This window comes from Pipra filicauda, unplaced genomic scaffold (assembly GCF_003945595.2).
Source record: "Pipra filicauda isolate LSUMZ 115617 unplaced genomic scaffold, ASM394559v2 scaffold3_size10097308_pilon, whole genome shotgun sequence".
Lineage (NCBI taxonomy): Eukaryota > Metazoa > Chordata > Aves > Passeriformes > Pipridae > Pipra > Pipra filicauda.
The window spans coordinates 1,837,967-1,858,008 of record NW_024104532.1 but is presented as its reverse complement, the minus strand read 5'-3'; the positions used below and the strand labels follow the sequence as shown (position 1 = coordinate 1,858,008).

At 40.5% G+C, this 20,042-nt stretch overlaps 1 protein-coding gene across 8 annotated transcripts in view; it reads left to right on the top strand.

Moving 5' to 3' along the window:
* The window catches only part of EBF1 (EBF transcription factor 1), a 274,664-nt gene that overhangs the window by 167,514 nt on the left and 87,108 nt on the right, over positions 1–20,042 (top strand). For 4 of the 8 annotated variants that reach the window (XM_027718755.2, XM_027718750.2, XM_027718754.2 and 1 more), the window contains exons 7-8: positions 5,909–5,990; positions 13,834–13,951. In XM_027718755.2, coding sequence (XP_027574556.1) covers positions 5,909–5,990; positions 13,834–13,951 — 200 coding nt within the window. Of the gene's footprint in view, positions 1–5,908; positions 5,991–13,833; positions 13,976–20,042 lie in introns of all 8 variants that reach the window. The other 4 variants (XM_027718753.2, XM_027718748.2, XM_027718752.2 and 1 more) reach the window with 1 other exon arrangement.

Here is a 20,042-nt window from a genome sequence, read left to right as displayed (position 1 = left end):
TAAAGTAAAGTTTTAAAATGTGGAAAAATTAAAGGAATTATTGTTCAAGAAAAAATATTTTAGCTTATTTTTTTAATAAGTTTGGAATTTTCCATTGTAAGATAGGAGTTTTGATTAGAAGAGTCAACTTGAAAAGGAAAAAAAACCAACTTTATCCTTCTGAAATTTCTAAAGAGGCATTTCATAGAATTGTAGAATCATAGAAAGGTTTGGGTTGGAAGGGATCTTAAAAATCATCTAATTCCAACCCCCTGCCATGGGCAGGGACACCTTCCATTAAACCAGGGTGCTCCAAGCCTTGTCCAACGTGTCCTTGAACACTTCCAGGGATGGAGCAGCCACAGCTTCTCTGGGCAACCTGTGCCAGGGCCTCACCACCCTCATGGGGAAGAATTTTTTCCCAATATCTAATCTAAACCTTCTCTCTCTACCTTTTGATTATTTACTTTTCCAAGTTAAATTGCATTAAGCAATACATTTTCTCTATATTATTATTTTAGTGGTAAATTACTGACTAGATCAAGTTACCAGTAGGTGCAGGAGAAGTTATTGATTGGGAAAGAGAGGAGTGTGTGAAAAGCGCAGAGAAAACCCTGAAGAAGCAAACATAACAGAGGCAGTACACACAGGGCTTACTCTTGGATGGGCTTTGATACTTCTTGATATGCTATGTTTTCACCACAGCTAAAATACCCATCAGATGTTGTTTGAGACAGCTGTATTTGTAGTATCACATAGGCTGACAGCAGAGCTGGGTCTTCGAGGTGCTGAAGTATGTGAGTAGTAGCTTTGTCTCCATCAGTACTGCTTGTGTATTTAAATTTATGCACATATTTAGTACTCTGCTGAATTGGTGTGCCGTACAGAATGGGCATGCAATCCTTTTATCTGATGGAAAGTTGCTAATTGTCCCCGTGGCCCATGTATTTTGGTTTTACTAATTTTACAAACCCACATATACTTACTGCTGTGTTTCATCCAGGAGTCTAAAGTTGCCCTTTTTCTCTCAAATGTGTTTATACCTCAGAAAAGGTGTGTTTTGTCAATTTTGTTTGCCCTAGCCAGGTTTAAGTTGTATAACCAGCACTCACTCTCTGGATAGCCACTGGTCTGGCTGACCTTGGCAGCATGACAGCTGTCGTATTTTCACATGGAGGAACTGTTCTTGAACAACTTCTCCAATGTATCAGGAACAAACAAGCTTTTCTTCAGCATCAGGAATGCAGCACGTCTTCTTTCCAACTATTTTTTTCTCGTTCCACAGACCTATTTATTGTGGCAATGGCAAGAAAATCCTCCTGCTAAACCTTCATGTTTGAGTTCCTTTAAATTCAGGGGAGTGACAGAAGAGCAAACGTTGATCATGTCAGAGCCTGCTTTCTTTAATTTAACTCTTCAGTTATTTTTAATTAACATGGGTACTAATTTGTAGTGGCAAGAAAAGTATGAGGGGAAAATCCTTTTACATCTTCATTGCTAGAATTTCCATTTCTCTCGTGTATTTAATTTAAATCCCTGTGGTAGTTAGCAGTGGCAAAGAGTGGGATGCTGCTGGGGAGGGTGTTGCAGAAACCCAAAAGGCTTGCAGTGTGATGGGCAGTAGGGGAGCAGTGAGCGGCAGGGAGGATTTTATACAAGTGGAGTGACCTCCAGCTGGTAGTGTGCTCACTAGATCTGTCAGTGGAATGAGGAGAATCCAAGCATGGAAGGAGCAGGAGCAAGAAGGGAGCTGGTGTCAGGAGTTGGAAGCAGCAGCATGGGAAGGCAGCTGTGGCAATCAGGGATGGGGTAGAGTTCCTCCTTAGCAGAGAGTAGAGGCACCAAAATCTTTGAGGGAATGCAGCAGTTTTATTAAAAAAAAAAAAATCTTCATCCCCAAAAAAGAATTTTCTGTCAAATTGAGAGAAAAGGGGAGAACACTCCTGGAACAGCCAATAACCCATTTGTTAGAGCCTGGCAGAGAGAAGTTCACATTAATTTGGGGCCTGATTCAGACTGGGAGTTTGTGTTTAGCTGAAGGTTGTATTTCTACACTGGACCTTGCAGTTACTCAGAGATTTGTAGTAGTGCAGTGCCATGGCGTGGATTAACTGCTCAGCAATTTCACTCCTCGAGTAGTTTTTGCAGCCCACACTGAGCTGCATCTTAGCACACCTAAATGCAATCTAAAATTAACTGTTTTCCCCCAAAACTTCACTCCCATACCCTCCAACCATGTGTCTGTAGGATAAGGGGTGGAGCATGGAGCCCTTTGGTTTAATACCTGTGTAAGACAGTAAAAGTTTGTGAGTTTCTGAATTGAGCTGAATCACATGGAGCTGGCTTGTATTTCTCTGCTCCATATGCACAAATGCTCTTCACACCAGGGATGTTAGTAGTCAGGAAGGGAGTCAGAAAATATGTTTTGGTTGATTCACGCAAAAAAAATAAACCTTCAATGGTAGCAATAAATATAATTGATGACTGAGTCTTGTGTGGCAGAAGAACGGGTATTTAGCAATCACATAAGTTTGGAAAGAGAGTTAAAGTTGAAGATTTTATTGAGACTCCTGTGTTTTGCACATTTTTTTCATCTTCGAAATGAATTTCAGACTCCAGTAGTTAGTATTAGTGCTATATATCCTCTGTGGTTACTAATAATGCTATACAGCCCTGCCAAATGTGGAGAAAGAATTGAAAAAAATAACCCTCTGTGAAGAAGTTAGATGCAAACAAACGGGGATGGAGGTTTATACTTCCAAAGAGCTCAGTTCTATTGGCACTTCTCCTGGACCAGTCCTGTCAATCTAAATCTGAACTATTTGCAGAGTGAAGTGTTGCTAATGAGCAAGGCTGGCAGGACCAGACTCGAGGTGATGAAGGCACCTGAACAAGCAGTTGAAGCAGGAACCAAGAGACTGGGCTGAACCCCATGAATCAAAATGCTCTGCTCTACCCTTGTCTTAATCTGTTCTCATCCACCTTCCTGCCAAAGTGGGGGGAGACCGTCAGCCGGCACGTGCTGTGCCAGCTCGGGAGTCGCTCGGCTCTCGCCTGGATGTGTGGGATGCTTTTGTGTAGCCGGGGGGACTCCAGCTCTGGTGTGTTCCTAAACAAAGTGCAGCCTATAGTTTGTTTTGTCTTTCAGTGGAATTAAAATACAGCGCTTGGCAGAATGTGTTGTGTAAACTGGTGACTTTTTGCTTAAAATGCAGTGAGTGAACTTGGCTGTGTAAGCTTGGGGTTCCTCTGAAAACAGTTATTTTTTCAAGTTAATTTTTTTCTGGAGTTGGTTTAATTCAAAGGAAGTTTTGTTTGCTTGCTTGCTTGCCTGAGGTTTTTTGGTAGGTTTAAACAGATGAGCTTCATTTCTTCTGCAGTTTATTTTGGTGACACTTCTGTAGCCTTTGGGGGATATAGCACAGTGCAAATGGAGTTAGACTTTGAAAGTTTGGGTTAGAGTTTTGCAGAATCCAAAAGCCAACTCTTGTATTTTCTAGTGATTTTCCAAGCCTTTGAACTGGCATGAGCTCAAACTTCGTGAGGTTCACAAAGAGCTTTCGATTTTTTTGGGGGGGGGGCTTGAATCAACCCACCAACCCTCATTAGCCATCACTTGTGTGCTATGCAAAGCCAAACCATGAAGGTGCTTGCCACGTTTGCATGGCTGACACTGCCTGTCACCACAGATATTTCTAACTATTGCATGTCCCCGCTCCCCCTGGAGCCAAGGTGTTGCTCCAGGGCTGCAGCAGACAGGGGGAAGGCTGCTGGGCTTGGAACTCAGTGAAGCCGCCAAAATCCCCCAGTAAACCCAGGGCAGCGCCAGCTTCTCCCCAAAGAGTGAGTGGCTCTGAGAGGTTTTGCCACATAAGGGCCTGTTCGAGGCTGTAGGCACCAGCTGACAGGGATGTCTTTGCCTCCCAACAGATGGCCAGGCTTTTTATTTCAGCGAGCAATGTCGCGCAGAGGGGTGGTCTCTGGATCCTGCCAGCGTTTCGCAAGACAGGGCCAGCTTAGGGCAAGAGGGATCTGATGTCCGTGCCCTTCATAGCTTGTGAGCTAAATGACGAGCTGTTGACAGGAAAGCCATCATCTGAAGTGTAAGATCCTGAATTCTCCCCGCTTTTCGTTTTTCTTTGGCGGAATTAATACCCTATTTGCTTGTCTCTCAAAATCCATTCTGGCACGAGCACAAACCCTCGCCTGGTGGCAAGCAGTTGTCTGGATTCGAGATGCCAAGATTTGTGCTGACAGCTCCTTCTACACAATCTGAGTCAGGCTGTCACAGCTGGCCATTAGAGGCTTAAAAAGACACATACACGTACAACAAATAGCACCACCTTTGCGTTGTTGAATATCAAAAGCTGCTTGATGAGAAAATGCAATGACTAACACTGTTCTTTATTTTAGTGTAAACAAACACTGCCTCCAAACCCGTGTTCAAGTGTGGTGGCTGTTTATTTTGTGTTGATTGCTTGCTCTTATTTAGAAGCTCAGGTCTAGAAGGGACTCCCTGGGTCAGGAGATCCAGTCCTTGATAATCCCAAGCATCACATTTTATAATCCTTCTAAATTACCTTGCATTTCTTTAATGAAAACAGTCCCTTGGAGTTTCAATTTGTCCTTGTAGACATTTGTCTAGTATGATTTTTTTGACATGGAGCAGCAAGCACCAAAACTTGCCTTGTTGGGGGGCAGCATCACAACTAGAGCAGGGCAAAGAATGCTGCTCATCAAAAACGGATTTTCTGAAGCTGTTTACCCTGCAGTGTTGCCTTTCTTGGTGGCAGTCTGTGCAAATTCTGCTGACCTAGTGTTCAGTTTGGGTGCTAAAGGAGGGATGCTTTCAGACTGAATGTAAAACAGGATCAAACTGTACCCCACCCCACTCCTGGTTATGGGAACAGGGCAGATTAACTTCTGCTTAGTCACTGGTGGTTATTGCATGTGTAATGCTGCTGTCTGGTTACACTGAGGTTTGAACTTGCTGCAGGATTAAACTTTGCACGGCTGAGCTTTAGTAGACCTTAGTCTGTAGTTTATTTTGGACAAAAGGCTGATAAACTTTGGCTTTCAGGGAGGAAGCCTGGAATCTGAGACCCACGATTATTCACTGACTTGTCTTTATGAGTTTACAGTCCACTGATGCATAACACTGAAGGAAATATTTTCAGTGAAATGTTTGCTTTTTTCTTTGGCTTTGTAAAATGCAATGTCTTTTCTTAGAGATATATGTCAGGGTCATATAGCTACTTCAGTGAACTGTGTATGGTCAGGAAATAGACTGCATTAAAAATATTTCATTTTTCCATGAAGTCAGTCTTTTAACCAAGACTTCCCCCCTTCTCCTCTCAGGGATTTGGGCTCCCACTAGCCACTATTTGAGCATTAATTTTATTCACAAACAGGGTTTAATCATGGAAGGGAGATTTCAACTGTATGGAACATTTTCAGTATTTTTGTATTAAATCAAAATTTGCACATGACAGTGAACTTGTAAAACAAAACCTCATTTATACATAAGGGAACTTTTGTATCTGACATTTTTCTGTCCTCTTTTTGCTGTGCTGAATTATGTGTCTGTTCCTTGCTGCTCTGGATGGCACAGGGAGCCTGGCCATTTAGTGTGGTAGAGGGACTGACTGCAAAATTTAATGGCTCTGACACAACAGAAACATGAAATTAATGCTTAATAAATAATAAATAGTAATAATTAGTAAATATTTAGGGTGTGCTTACATGTTTTGCTAGATTGGGGCCCATGCAAGCTCCACTTCCTCTTTGGATGGTCAGTGGGATGATTTGTCTGAGTTGGGAATATGAACATAAATAAGTCTTTGTTGGACCAAATGTGCAGATGTCACATAGTAATACTGTTTATAAGACTGTTTATAAGACATTAATGTCCGTTTCTCTTTATCCGCAGGTTCTTCTTGAAATTTTTCCTCAAATGTAACCAAAATTGCCTAAAAAATGCAGGAAACCCTCGAGACATGCGTCGATTCCAGGTCAGTCAGACACGCTTCCTCCTTTAAAAATCAGCAGCTGTTAGGGACAGAAGTACTTTGACCCAAACTAATCTAGTAATTCATTGGAAGATGCTAAAAACATAAGGTCACAAAATATTGCCCGAGGACTTCTTGTCACAGCAGAATTGGCGGGAAGTAGTTGGGTTTTCTTGCTCTGGACAAGAGAACTCTTAAAGATAATGTCATCTCCACCGGAAGGGAAAGCATGAAAAAAAAATCAAAATGACCTCACTGTTGTTTTTGGTTATGGGACTCTGAGACATTCTTTTCTGCCTGGAGAACTATTTCTCTTCATGGAAACACTAAGTGAGCACCATGTTTATTGGAAGGGGCAGAATAGGGTGTAAGAGCGATTAATAAAATCAGCAGTTACTCTTTAGCAGTGGTAAAGACTCAAACGTGCATCAGTGGGATGAAGGTCCATCCCTCTAGTCAGAACTTAGAAAAAGCTACCACTGGGTGTATCTTTCTTGGGATGTTTTGGTCTGGTATTCCCCAATGCTGCAGCATATGGCACTTGGGAGCTGCAGTATCAACACAGCTTCAGAAGACCAAAGACATTTTTTTATGCTACATCTACATCCACGACTGCTTTTGGGATCAAGAACATTGCTGTCCCTTAGGAAGACAGTCTGTACATGCATTTTGCCAGTGCTGGCAGCAGTGTGAAGTGGTGGCAATACTGAGAAATAGATGCCCCAACCCTTTTATTGAAGACATGATCCCTTAACTGTGACAATAATGCTTTATCTGAGCATGTGCTGAATAAAAATATGGGGTAGAGAGTCAAAGGACCTCCTCTTTTGGTAGGAGGAGTGTATATAGCACAGGGAGAAAACATGGTAGAGCCTGTCAGCGTGGCTTTGCCTCGGGGTACTGAGGAAGAAACAAGAGATTTGTTCCATAGACCACATGGGTCTCTAGAGAAAGACAACTCCAAAATACATTTGCTTTCTGTAGTGATTCAGGACCCTGTTTGCTTCTTTTCCAGCATTGTCGCACTTCAATAAAAGTGCTAAATGTTATGTAAATGACAATATTATTTATATGTGGAATGTCTTTTGTTGAACTGCTTAATTGCAGCAACGCTGGAAGGCAGAAGGGTGTTATTTGTCCCTGAGCATAGAAGTGCAGAAATGAGGAGATGTGGCCACAGGGATTAAATTAATCAGTATAAAAGCTAGCGTTACAAGGCAGAGCCCTCGGCTTCTCACCCCACACTCCTCCCTCCGTCATGTTTCTCCTGTGATTCAAGAGGGCTTTATCACTGAGAGAGAAGGTGGAAAAAGGGCTCTCAGCAGCACAGGGGTTTAGTCCGAGCAGTCACCCCTGGGGCCTGTCAGAGCTTGCTTCACAACATGTACACTCTGCTGGGTTTGTGCTCGTCCAGGCTCGAGGCTGATTTTCATATGGTGATGCCTTTGCGTGTTCTCTCAGAACAGCAATCAGGAGCCTGTGTCAGCGGGTAGGTAGGACATAGGAAAGGTTGTTGATCTCTTGACTTGTAAAGACATTCTGTCATACAAACCCAGCTTCACAGCAGTTGAGCTTTCCATGTGTAAACAGAGACTGCTTAATTACACAGGTCATGTCAATTAGTGTGACCTTAGCATTTTCAAGAAATTAATCACTTTCAGCCGAGTGAACCACTCCTACTATAATACAGGGTGGTATTGAAGCTCTCAGCATTCTGTTCAGTGCCCAGGCTTATTGTTTTACAATAGATGCTTTTGTTTCTTTCCTTTTTTTTTTTTTTTTTTAAAGTTTGAACTTGTTGCTCTTTTAGCAATAGACTTCTTAAAATAAAACAGCTGGACTCTACAGAGCCCAGGCTTCATTTATAATTTCTTAGGGTGAAAAGGACAAAGCATGCATATAGTATCTCAATGATATGATGCTCCTAGATGTTTGAGGCAATGTTGTGTAGGAATCAAGTGAAATCTGGGCCCCTATGAAGTCAGTGGAGGGTTTGCTATCAGCTACCTTTGAAATGTTGCCAGTGACTTACAAGGTCTCTAATGATGATGTCAAAATTCTGGTTAAAAAACATAAAGATAAGATATTTCCAGATAATTATTAAATAGTAGCATACTCATTTTACACAAACCCCAGAGACTTTTCTTTCCTTCATTCCCCTATCTGTGCTGGACTTCGAAGCTGCGCAGAGATTTGTCCAACTTTTGGCCACGGTCTGTCACACGTCAGTCCCCAAAAGTTGCTAGTAGTTCTTGGAACATAGTTTATGGTTTTGGTGGGAGAAGCAGTGAAGGGTCAAGGACATGAGTCTTGCACTATCTGAGGACCAGCTCTGCAGAAAATTTCCTTTCTGAGTCAATTTTAGGGCCGGGTTTTTCCCCTGCAGCAGGGAATTGTCTGATTATCGTATGATATAATAGATGTTAAGAAAGTACAGGGAGGAGGCAGAGTGTGTGTTGATTCAGGCGACCTGTGTGTGAAACTTCATTCAGACTCACAAACAGAAATGAATTAGGAAGTTTTATCCCGAACTTTCTGTGCAAATGTGGGAGTGTGATAAGTCTAACATAAAAGCTGTTGTGGGCCTGGAAGGAAATAAATTTCTCTGTATGTCTGAGATGTCCAGGCATGTGACAACTGGAGCAGTGTGGAGTGCCAGCAAAACTGCATGCTGGAGCAGTGCTGGCCCTGGCTGTGTTAGTTGTGTCTCTATTAGCAGAAGGAGACAGTCAGGGAGGAGAAGTCAAGTACTATGCAGGGACTCACACAGCTGAGTTGAGCTTTCAGCTGCGCTACAGACTCCCTGCTTGTCCTTGAGAAAATAATTTACTCTCTCTGTTTCACTAACCCAATTGCACAAAACATTTGGTGTTATCATGTGTTATCACCTTTGTCCAACCTTGCCTTTTTATTCCAGAAACCCCATCGAGCAGATGCTCAGTCTGGTTTTACATTCTTCATCACAATAAGTCATCGTTCTTGGTGGGATGGGCTATAGCACCCCAATTAGTTGTAATAATAATACTACTAAGTAGATGGTGTCATGGGTGAACTCTGCCCAGATTTTATTTTTCAGAACTAAAAACTCATTCATACAATCTAAACAGTTTTGTATGTTATTGTAATTAATGAAACCCAGGTGCCCTAGTTATCTTGTTGTTCTTGTTTTAGCACAACTGCTTGCAAACTGACACATGTCAAGTTTTAATTTAGAGAAAACTTTTCAGGCTGTGTCACTGTGTAAAACCCCAAACATTCACTTATTATGAAAACCTTGAAAGTCACTTAGAAATTGCCATGCTGTTTGATTCTGTTACCACAGCCTCTTCTGCAGCCGAGGCTGCTCGTTTGCCTCCATGGGATGCTGCCACTCATGTTTGAATTGAAGCCACTTGTGTCTTATTGCAAATTTGCATAAGAGACAGAGATGATGCTTCATGAATCCCAGATAATGGAATTTGGACATGCAAGGCTTCATCCCCAGAGAAGGGAAAGGCAAAAAAAAAAAAAAAAAGGAAGACTGGAAAATAGCAGTGAGAGCTGTGGCCCAATTCAACAAGGTAATTAAGTGCTCGGCCTGTCCTTGAGCACGTGAGCAAAATTACTGAGTGTATTGTACTTATGTGCTTTAAGTTTGGCACCTTTTTGAGTGTCTTGTTAAACTGGGAGTGATTTTTGGTTACTAGAATAAAGAAGTCAATACATCGCAGGAAGAGGTCACCAAGTGGTGATGAAAATAAAGATATGCTCAAGCCATTTACATCTTTCAGAAGAGTTGCTACCACTGGAGTTACAGGTTTAACACTAATGACATACTTCAAACCTGGAAATCATCTTAACCAGATTTTCTCTGCCTTTGCCACTGGCTGCTGCAGACATTGCAAAAATATCAGATCCTTCACCATACACTGGAGAAAATTGAAAGCACAAGGAACATGCTATGTCTTAATCAGTTAGCAAAGCTTAATGGGCTGTGGTTAAAAATGAGGAGTCGTGCAATGCTTAATTTTGACATATTAGGTGAGGTACTATACCAAATAAACAGGCCGAGTGCTAAACGTGGATAAATAGCTTGATCTCCAGGCTCCTGGTCTCTGAATATTAAAAAAAAACCCCAACTAAGCCCCAAAGTATTCACAAACTGAACTATTTAATGGCAGGAGGAATAATTCACAGAGCTGGGATACGTTACTGTGGTTGATAGTGCCAAGTTCATTGAAGAAAGTTGTAAACTGATGTGTTTCTTTCATACCTCTGTCTCCCCTGCTGTTGATACAGGATTTAAATTCAAAATCTATGAAGGGCTAAAGCTAAAGCTCAAAATCATTTTCCATGTTTGCCTGTCCCAAATTAAAACTGTGTTTTGTTGACAAAATTTGGAAAGGTTTGAGATTTGGCAGGCCTGGTTGTCCCCGTGCTTACATTAATGTGTCAGCACCTCATTAATCATTTATTAAACTGTAGTGTGCCTTTCCCTCTTACTACAGTCTGTGTTTTAGGATGCCTCAGTGCCTATTCCACATATACTTTGGCTCTCCCCTCCCCCTAATTTTATGATTTCTCCACAAATTAGTTTTAGCATGTGCTTTAACTTGAACATATCCCAGTCATTTCAAAATCAAAATGAGGAGACTGTAGTATTTTTTTAGATTAAAAAATATGAGTTGAACTTGTAAGTATGTTAAGTGCTCTGTAGCAATCCAAGTAGGTAACTGTGGCACACAATATTCAAGGTGCTTTTTTTCTCTGTTAATAATTGGAGGCATTAATATTTTGTTAGTGCCATGTATGCTCAGTATTCCTCTATTAATGAGAATTTTCATTTAAAGAATTGAGCAGTAAGGGTGTGCTGCTTCTTACAGGTGCACTATGAATAATCTTTTTTTCAAACAGACACATAAGAGGGTTTTTTTCTCCATTTCCTGCAACTGGAAACAGTTTCTCTTGGGGATTCCATTTATAGTTTCTTCTGCTAACGACACCGAAGAACCACACCAATGTGGTCTCTTTGTAGTAAATCAAACTCTCTGTTCAGGAGGGAGGTAGGAAGACACTGTTAAGTAATTCAAAATATGTTGCATCAACAGTTTTGGAAACCTGAGGGGGGGAATTAAATGTAGATTTACTCACATAAAACCTTGCCAGGATTTTCTCCTCAAGTTCTTCCCTAGAAAGGTGCGTGTATACCAAAAACTACTTAAATACAGAATTTTCACAGGTTTGAGAACTACCTTACTGTTAGTACTCTTGACTCATTATTTTTCTGGAATCCTATTTCTAGAAATGTTCAAAAGTTTTGGTTTCAGCACAGGATTGATCAGCTTCAGTGGGAAATCTGTGTGTACTTACAGCATTTTAGAACTGAGGAAAATATTTTATCTTGTAGCCATTGTTATTAATTGTAATTGTGTTAATTTTCATATGCATCTAATCAGTCCCATAGAAGAAGATAAGAGCTAGCATAAGTCATGGAGCTGTGACAGGTGATGCCAAGGATTTGGCTCAAAATCCCAGTTGCAAAGAATTTACAATGGTTGCAAGTGCACAAATAGAATTGCAAACCCTGAGCCACTTACTATAAGATCATATTTTATTGAAAATATTATAAACTTTATTCTATCCCTCAGGAATGCAATAGATAAATTACTTTTGAAATCCCTTTTGGAATTTTCTATATAGGGCTTAGGGTTTTTTCCCCTTAGTTTGATTTCAGAAAAATTTTCCTGTAGTGTTTGGTGCTTCCTTTTCCTGAAATTTCCATCTATAAGAGCTCTTGAATAATTTATTCTGTATTTTAATATCTTCCACTTAAAACACATACAAAAATCTATTGCCTGGAATGCCATTCTGAGGGATGGGTTTAGGATCCTTTCAATATAAACTATTCTCTTTTGTATTCCTCTTTTTAAAGAGGAATGGGCTATAGGCAGTTTAACAGCTTTGCTTACTTTTTGAGTGTTTTAATCAGGGGTCAGAAATAGGTAGAAAATTTTTTCTTTCACTTTTTCTTCCCCCCCCCCATCCAATTCAAGTGATGGAATTGAATAGTTGTAAGCGATCCTTTAAGTGTCCCCATTTGACCAACTTTGAGAGGCAGCAGCTTCCTGAGAGAGTTGAACCAATGTTTGCCAATCCTTGTAAAGCATTTCACCTCTTCAGAGGCTAAAGCCTCTCAAAACCAAGAACAATTAAAGCGAGAGCCTTTCAGAGCAACTGGGGAATTCAGCAAAATAAATCAGAAATCCTCTGCCGTGGCTCTGGAGGCTTGCCTCATTATAAGAGCAGATCTATTAGCCCCCTTGCCATTGTCTTTCATTTCTCAAGTGAGGTGATTCTAATTAAATTAATCTGCATGTCAATCTATCGGTGATCAATCAAAAGGGCTGAGGTCCCCCTTTGCGGCAGTGTGCTTGCGGCTGACAGGGGCTGATAATGGAGGAAGAAATAAACTGTCGAGCAAAGTTAATTAGTCAACATAATAGGTGGATTAAACAGGAGCTGCTGATTGCTGTTTCACATGTCGAAGCATGAGGTGGGAGCTGAAACTGCAATTAACAGACAATTATTATATTTGGTTGTAAGAGGTCGCATGAATAAACATATCTCTGTGGGTTTCAGTCTTTAATCCCTTTCCCTGTTTAATGTAAGGAGAAGTGTAGGTCATTTCTTCTTATTGTTTTAGTCAAAGTTCTCGAAGGCAATGCGTGCTTCTGGCAAACCAGCAGCCAGCTGAAGGCCAAATCTTTGGCTGGGGTAAAACACTGGGAATGACATTGTTGGGAAAATATTGTGGGAGGGGTGGCTGAATGAAAGCTAGGGAGTCTGACACTGCTTGGTCTGAATGGGGTAGGAGGAGACCTGGTGTGATGGGCTCTCAGCTCTGCAAGGGACTTGTCCCATGCATCCCCTTGTTTCCTCTATGATGTCTCATGGCTCAGGTGCCCTCAGCCTGAACAGGAATTTCCTTTATGATGGTGCCTACTGAGCCTCAGGTTTGAAGGGTCCCTCTGGACACCTCTGAGCAGCTGGGTCTTCTACTCTGGACCCAACATTTGCCTGTTTTCCCCTGCTGGGTTGGCTCCTCTCCCATCTCAGGCTGCTCTGGGGACCAGAAGTGTCGGATCCTGCCTCCAGTGCAGTCCTGCTCTGTCTCCCTCACCTCAAACCAAATCCCAGGTGTTGACATTGAGATAAGTTGAGAAATACAAATAATTCTAACACTGGATGAATAGGGTTGTGTTCTCCAGATCAAGACCCCACTGTCAAGCGTGCATGTGTACACAAACATACCTATACGTACTCCCTAAGATAGAGCTTGGGAGAAATTTGGGCAAGTCCAACAACCTGCAGTGACCGTACTGAGGGGATGGCAGCAGAGAATGGTGGGGGTAAGGCACGCAACAACTCTCATTACAACTTTACAAAATACACTTTTGTTTTCTTTTATTCTCATTTGCAACGTCAACAGCTCTATCTACTTCAGCATGGAAACCGAGGGATAATTTAGGGTGAAACACAGCTGCCCTTGTGTATAGGGGAAAAAATACTTAATAAAGATCCTCTTGTTAAAATGATGGTTAACAGTGTGCTGTCTGCCATGCAGCTACAAACTCTGCAATTTGACTTAAAACTGCATCAAAAGCTTTCGATGCCAAAGACCCACTCATCAATAGCGTCTCTTGTTAGATTTGTACAGCATAAGCACCAGTTATTATGCGAAATAGCTATGCAATTTTCTACAGCTCCCAGCTGTTATTTATTTAACTGAGTTTATTACACTCTGTGCTTTTTAAAAAACATACAGATATATCCAGTTTTTTCCTATGTTTTGCTCTTGTGCTTGCAGGTCGTGGTGTCTACAACAGTCAACGTTGATGGCCATGTGTTGGCAGTGTCGGACAATATGTTTGTACACAACAATTCCAAGCACGGGCGGAGAGCTCGAAGACTCGATCCCTCGGAAGGTACGCCTTCTTATCTGGAACATGGTAGGCATATCATTTTCATTGGTTGGCATTGCTACTTTAAATGTGGATTTGTTTGGTTTGTGTCTCTGGCTACTGGTTTCAAATTGTCCTGTAACAGTTTATACCCTTGGGGCTGGATATTTTAAAGATACTGGCCTCCAGATCAAAGGGGAAATTTTTCAAGTAGGTCAGCTCTAAATGCACTGAAATGACAAACCATTAAGCAAACATGGGTGCAAAGTCTGTCCTGTGTGTCAGTGGAGTGTGGTGATTTCTTTTTTTTTTTTTTTTTGTGCTGGTTCCATCTATTCAGCACCCAAAATTGGAGTCTGATCTTTTTTTATCATTGCCTTGATTTTTGACTGTACATCTAAAGCATCCTGCATATTTTCTGAAGTGCTCAGCATCCAAATTTTGGACTGGATTTCTTCTATCTATAGGGTGCTGAGCTCTCTAGGAGATTGAACTGCCCTAAATGAAAGCAGAGCCCTTTTGGAAATCCATCTGCTTACTCAAGCCATGGATGAATGTTCTCTTCTGGCTCCAGCTGTGCCAGCTGAGGACATTGCTCTTCCCTGCATGTCACAGCTGTTTGTCTCTCCTCCCTGCTCCAGGCTATTCTTCACCATGGACGTGCCAGCTAAGATGGTTGTCTGCTTGCTCCCTGGCCTCCTTCAGTCCAATGAAGTTCATTTGCATTAAGAGTGATTTAAATAATCACTCTTTGCCAATCCAGCTTATTTTGCTGAAATGATTGAAGGAGAAATGGTGCAAGGCAATTTGTCTGGCTTTTCTGAAAGGACAGTAAACCCCAGCAAGGGTGGGATGAGGGCACGTGGCTGGAAGTAGCCTGGGGGACAGTAATCTCTTCTGTAGGGTCAGCTGGTCCTGGAAGGGAACATCTGCTGGTGACTGTAGGTGCTTAAAATGGGAGTTGTTGAGTGCAAATGTGCTTTGAAAAATCTGGATTTGATTAATGTTTTGTTTTGCTCTTTGTCCTCAAAGCTGATGACTACTGCTGAAAAACAAAACAAAAACAGAGGGCATATCACTCCCCTCTCTCTGTTCCAGCTTGGTAGAATAGCTCTTTGTCTTCAAAGCTGTTTATAATCCTAAATTCAATAGGTGCTTGCTCCCTCTAAGAGATGTGTACCCTCAGCTCCCATTGAAGTAGTAGAGTGCAGAAGGCATCAGTCCTTTATGCTGGTTTGTTTCACAAATATTTGCCAAGGATCTGATGAATAATTAAATAGATTTTTCCAAAGAGTTTGAAGAAACCAGATAAAATTTTCTCTGGGAAAGCAAATGCCACTCAGAAAAATGTTAACTAGATATGTTAAAAGAAATTATTAATGCTGAGAGATGGGAAAATGTGTGGGTTTCTACTGCTCAGGATTCCTCTGTAAATAGTTTTTATTCTGTTTATGCTTTCAGGCATCAGTCCTGCAAGCACTTATGCATATATTTAAGATTATGCTCACATATGGTCTTGTTGGGATCAATGAGGCTTCTTGTGTCAGAGAAGCTGAGGGTATTGATAAGTGTTTGCAGAATCGGGTCTGTAGTTCACACTTACTAACCTAGAATTCTTAGCTCAGCAGCGTTTCTCATTATATAAACATAACTTACATCTGTATTTATTTAGCTCTAACTTTTTATGTAGGCTATGAGCCATTTTCAGTCATAATTCATGTTATAGAATTTTTTTTCATCCTGCCAACAACCTAATTTAATAAACAAACCACTGTCATAATTTTTACCGAAAATTTATAAGGAATGTACGAACTCTGTCTTTATTAATTAGCAGAAGGCAGAACATTACAAAAGGAAACTTCTCTCGGCTCAACTTTGTAATCTTTCCATTAAGTCTAGTCTTTAAAAAAAAATCCTCCTATTCTTTCACTCATATTCCTACTAAAGTAGTTGCCATATTTTTGCATGTTTTTTTTTCTTTCTTTTTTTCCCCATTTCAGTCTTCTCAGTGCATACTTTTGGTCAAGGAAGTACTTAGTTTCTCCTACATAAATGCTCTTACTCTCATGCAAGGTAGTATCTCATTTTACCACAGATATCATTGCCACTCTTACAACCTGAGGAATTCTGTTAGCAAAAAGAAACAAAAAAAAAGGTAACGTTCTGCTTAGACATTTACACGCACCTTAGTTACTGTGCTGATATTAGAAGTCAACATCTGCAAAATATCTCCATGTGTACCTTTTGGGGGAAAAGTGATTTTTCTAATCTACTTTCTCAGGCACCTCTCAAGTAACCTCATAAAGCAACTGCTAGTAAATTCTTACTTTTGAATAGCAACCTTCACACTACAAAATTGCTCTCTTTCCAAAGGCTTGGTGGAGTCTTTCTTTTTAAGCTAAACCCTTCAATCCAGCTCTCCAGGAATTCTATGCACATGTGAGCCCAAGAAAAAAGGAGGAAAAAAATCCAGTAACTGTTTTAAATGATGCTGTTGGATATCTAAAACATTTAGCAAAAGAAACAAAAATAAAAGGAAAAGGCTTAATGCTCTTGAATTTTGGGCAGCCTCCACAAACCTTAGACCCATTGGAATAGATGACAGTTTCCTCCATGGAAATTAATTTTTATTTTCAGTTCGAGTCACGAAGTATATATTATTTTTCTTCAGTTTTTGGAATTTTTATCTCAGATTATATCAAAGAGACAGTTTGTTTGCCTTTCCTCTTCCCAGCTTTTCTGCCTCCCTCAGGGGAAGGACAGATTGACCTGAGCAGTGTCCGTAAACGGGGAGATGGGAAGCGAACGTACTCATGGTTAGTTTGTCTCTGGTTCATTGCTCTGGTGAGCAACTTCTGATCGTAGGTTTGTAAATTCTGGGATCTAACTATAATATGCCCTTGACAAATGTACTCCTGTGGACTCTCCTAGGTGTTTAACTTTTTAACACAAATATCTGATGGCAGTAGAGATGAATGCCTGACTTTGTGAGGACTGGGAAAAGGGGAGACAGGATGTAGCAAGAAGGTGTGTTGATTGCCTAGTTTAGTTAGACAATATCCAGCTTATTTTTCCTTACAGAGTTGTGCTGGGACACACTGCTCTTAAACATTGAGTTGCAGTTTATGCAACACCAAAAAGAGAGTTTGGGTGCCAAAAAGCTGGAAAGAAAACTGCACCTCCTGAGCCACTCAGGAGCCTGGCGTCTCCACATTTGGGTTTTACCATCTCATTAGCAGGTAGCCTGGATTATTTTTGGGACACCCAACATATCTCTATTTATATCTTGCTCGTCAGACAGTAAAATGAAAGTTCCTTTTCGTAGCTCTTTCCTCTGAGTATAACCAGGACCTTAGATCATGGTTTTGTATCCACACGCTGTGCTTGAAACCAGCAGGTTAAAAAGCTCGTCTTTCAAATAAATATATCTATCTTTAAAAGTAATAGCTGGCAGAGGCCTTTTATTTCATCCATCTCTGTGTGGTATAAATGGGGTAAGCCACACTAATCTGTGGTTTTCAATAATTATCACTTTTTCATTTACAAATAGTTGGATCCTCACTTGTTTTATATTTATGGTAAACCAGAAAGCCGATGTGGTTGACCTTTCTAAAGTATATATATCTATAGTAAGATGTATAGTGAAGAGCCAATAGACCCCAACAGTAGAATATATTTCAGCTCGTAGTTCATCCCAGGGTGTCAAATTTAAAAGCAAAATCTTTCCAATGCACTTTAAGTGATGAAATTATGAAAGGGGAGAATTCGGGCAGGGTTTGCAACAATTCTTTTCAAGTTTACCAGCATAAAGTCCATGACTGCAGATGTCTGCAAAGTTTCTGGTTAAAACTCTCGTACCATTGCAAAGTAAAAATTCTTTTTTCTCCCCCAATTCTTTGAATGTCTTTACAAGAATGTAAAGCCAATTGCAGCATCAATTTCTCTATTCTTTTTCTTCTCTGGCAGAACGCAATGCCCTCGAAAAATGATAGTCCCTGAGACCCTGTCAGTTTGCATGCTCTAACACTTTATTATCTAATGATCTAATACGCAACAAGGCAAAGAGGAGGTGCTTATCACCCTGACAAGATGCCTAAGAGAAGTGACTAAATTACTTTATGTACCATTAGCACTAGCTGCCACGGTGAACTCACTGTGAGCGTTTATGCAAATATTCTTGAATACATTCAAGTGGCCTTGTCAGGAAGACGACTGACAAGCAGCTTAAATGCTTTGGTTTTTAAAGGGATAGTTTTATTTCTTTTCCTTTTCCTTCCTCCTCCATAGGAAAATACTGAAGGATTAGGTGATAGTGAGGTTTGCTGATGATTTGGTTATGAGTGAGCTCAGCAGCAGCAAAAGATGAAAGATGCAGAATAGAAATAGGGACAAATTATAAGACATGATGTCAAAATTTGCAGGTGGAAGCAGAGACAACCATGATTTCTAAAGCAATGTCCTGCCGTTATTTTAATATGAAATATACATAAATCTCTGTATGTGTGTATACCTAAAATAGGGCATTATGTAGCAAAACCATTATTAGTGGCTGCCTTATGCTGGAAAGGATAGTGCATGACTGGATTATTTGATCACTTTATTGTGCTACCTGAGACAGTCAAGGTTTTACAATGTTGGTTTAGCTCATGACAGTAATGAGTGACTCAGACCATTTGTCTGCAGGTGCAAAACCTCCTACAGTAAAAGAAAAGTAGTTGCTGTGCTGGATACAACAGGTAGATTCTCTTGTCAGCAGTAGGACACTTAAAGAGCATTTCTGGACAATCCTGTCCATCCTGGGCAGTCTGAGAGCCCACAGTCACTGCACAACCACAGATTTTCCACTAAGTCCTCAGATTTGAAAGCAAAAATGATTGCTAGGCTGTGTCTTAGTTAATAAGATATTTTCTGTTTAGGTTACTAAAAAAAGGAAAGTTTCCCCCACCATATAAACTATTTTGAGAAGATAATCTTTAAAATAAACCTTTGAGATTGACTGCCTTTAAATATCATTGTTATCTAGTCTTACTGCAATAGAACTGTTGAGAATGAATTGAATTTAGCTGTATGCACTGGGCAATTCCTGAAAGATGCTCAGAAATCTCACTTAGTGACCTGTTTCTTGTGCTGTAAGTGCCTTTGCCACAACATTAAGCACTAAAAATTGACAGTGTGGGGAGTCATTAGGAGAATGCCCCTATGAGCTCCATTTTAACCATTTCAACCCCGAATCCCTTCATGTTGCCTGTCTCCGTGCTAATTGATGAAATTATTACTACAAGACAGAATGCTGACTGAAGTGAAAAATGTCAGCAAGTTGAGAAAACTTAATCTTCAAAACTTGATACATCTTACCCTTAGATGGTACAGGTTCAGGTTCATAATCAAAGTTAGGGACTACTGCATTCACAAACTGACCAGCTTTAAATAAAGAAACTTTAAAGTTTGACTTGTTTCATCTATGGGTGGAAGCACCTGTCATAGCTTAGTGCTGTGCTAAGAAGAACATTTTTGTGATTATATGAGAAATATAAACACACAAGCTTTTTCTGCACCGTATCATTCCATATAGAAAAATGCAGGGGGCTTGATTTATTATTTAGAAGGAAAATATTGAAAAAAAATATTAGGATTCTACCACTCTACTTGAGGGGATCTTGCATGTTATTCTGAGTTATGTTCACTTTCTAATTTATTTTCTATGAGGGAAGAATACCTTGGGTTGTTGGACATCTCTATGCATACACAAGGGAAAAAATGTGACTTTTAGAACATTGCACAACATGGATAGTAATAACAGTAAGTGAGCCTTGATATACTGAAAGATTGCAAAACTTCAAGCTGGAAATAATTTTCTTTATTTTTGCCAAGTTGTCTTTTTCATATCAGTTCCTTCATAAATGCAGTGACTCATAAATTCAGGCAATTTTTTACATAATGGCTTGTTATATGTTCTTGGAGCTTGACCTCACCGAGTGTGTAATATTAACCTCTTCGCTACCCTGTGGACTTACTGTATGTTTCACAGAATCATGGAATAGTTGGGGCAGGAAGGGACCTCTGGAGATCATCCAGTCCAACTCCCTGCTAAAGCAGGTTCGCCTGGAGCGGGTTG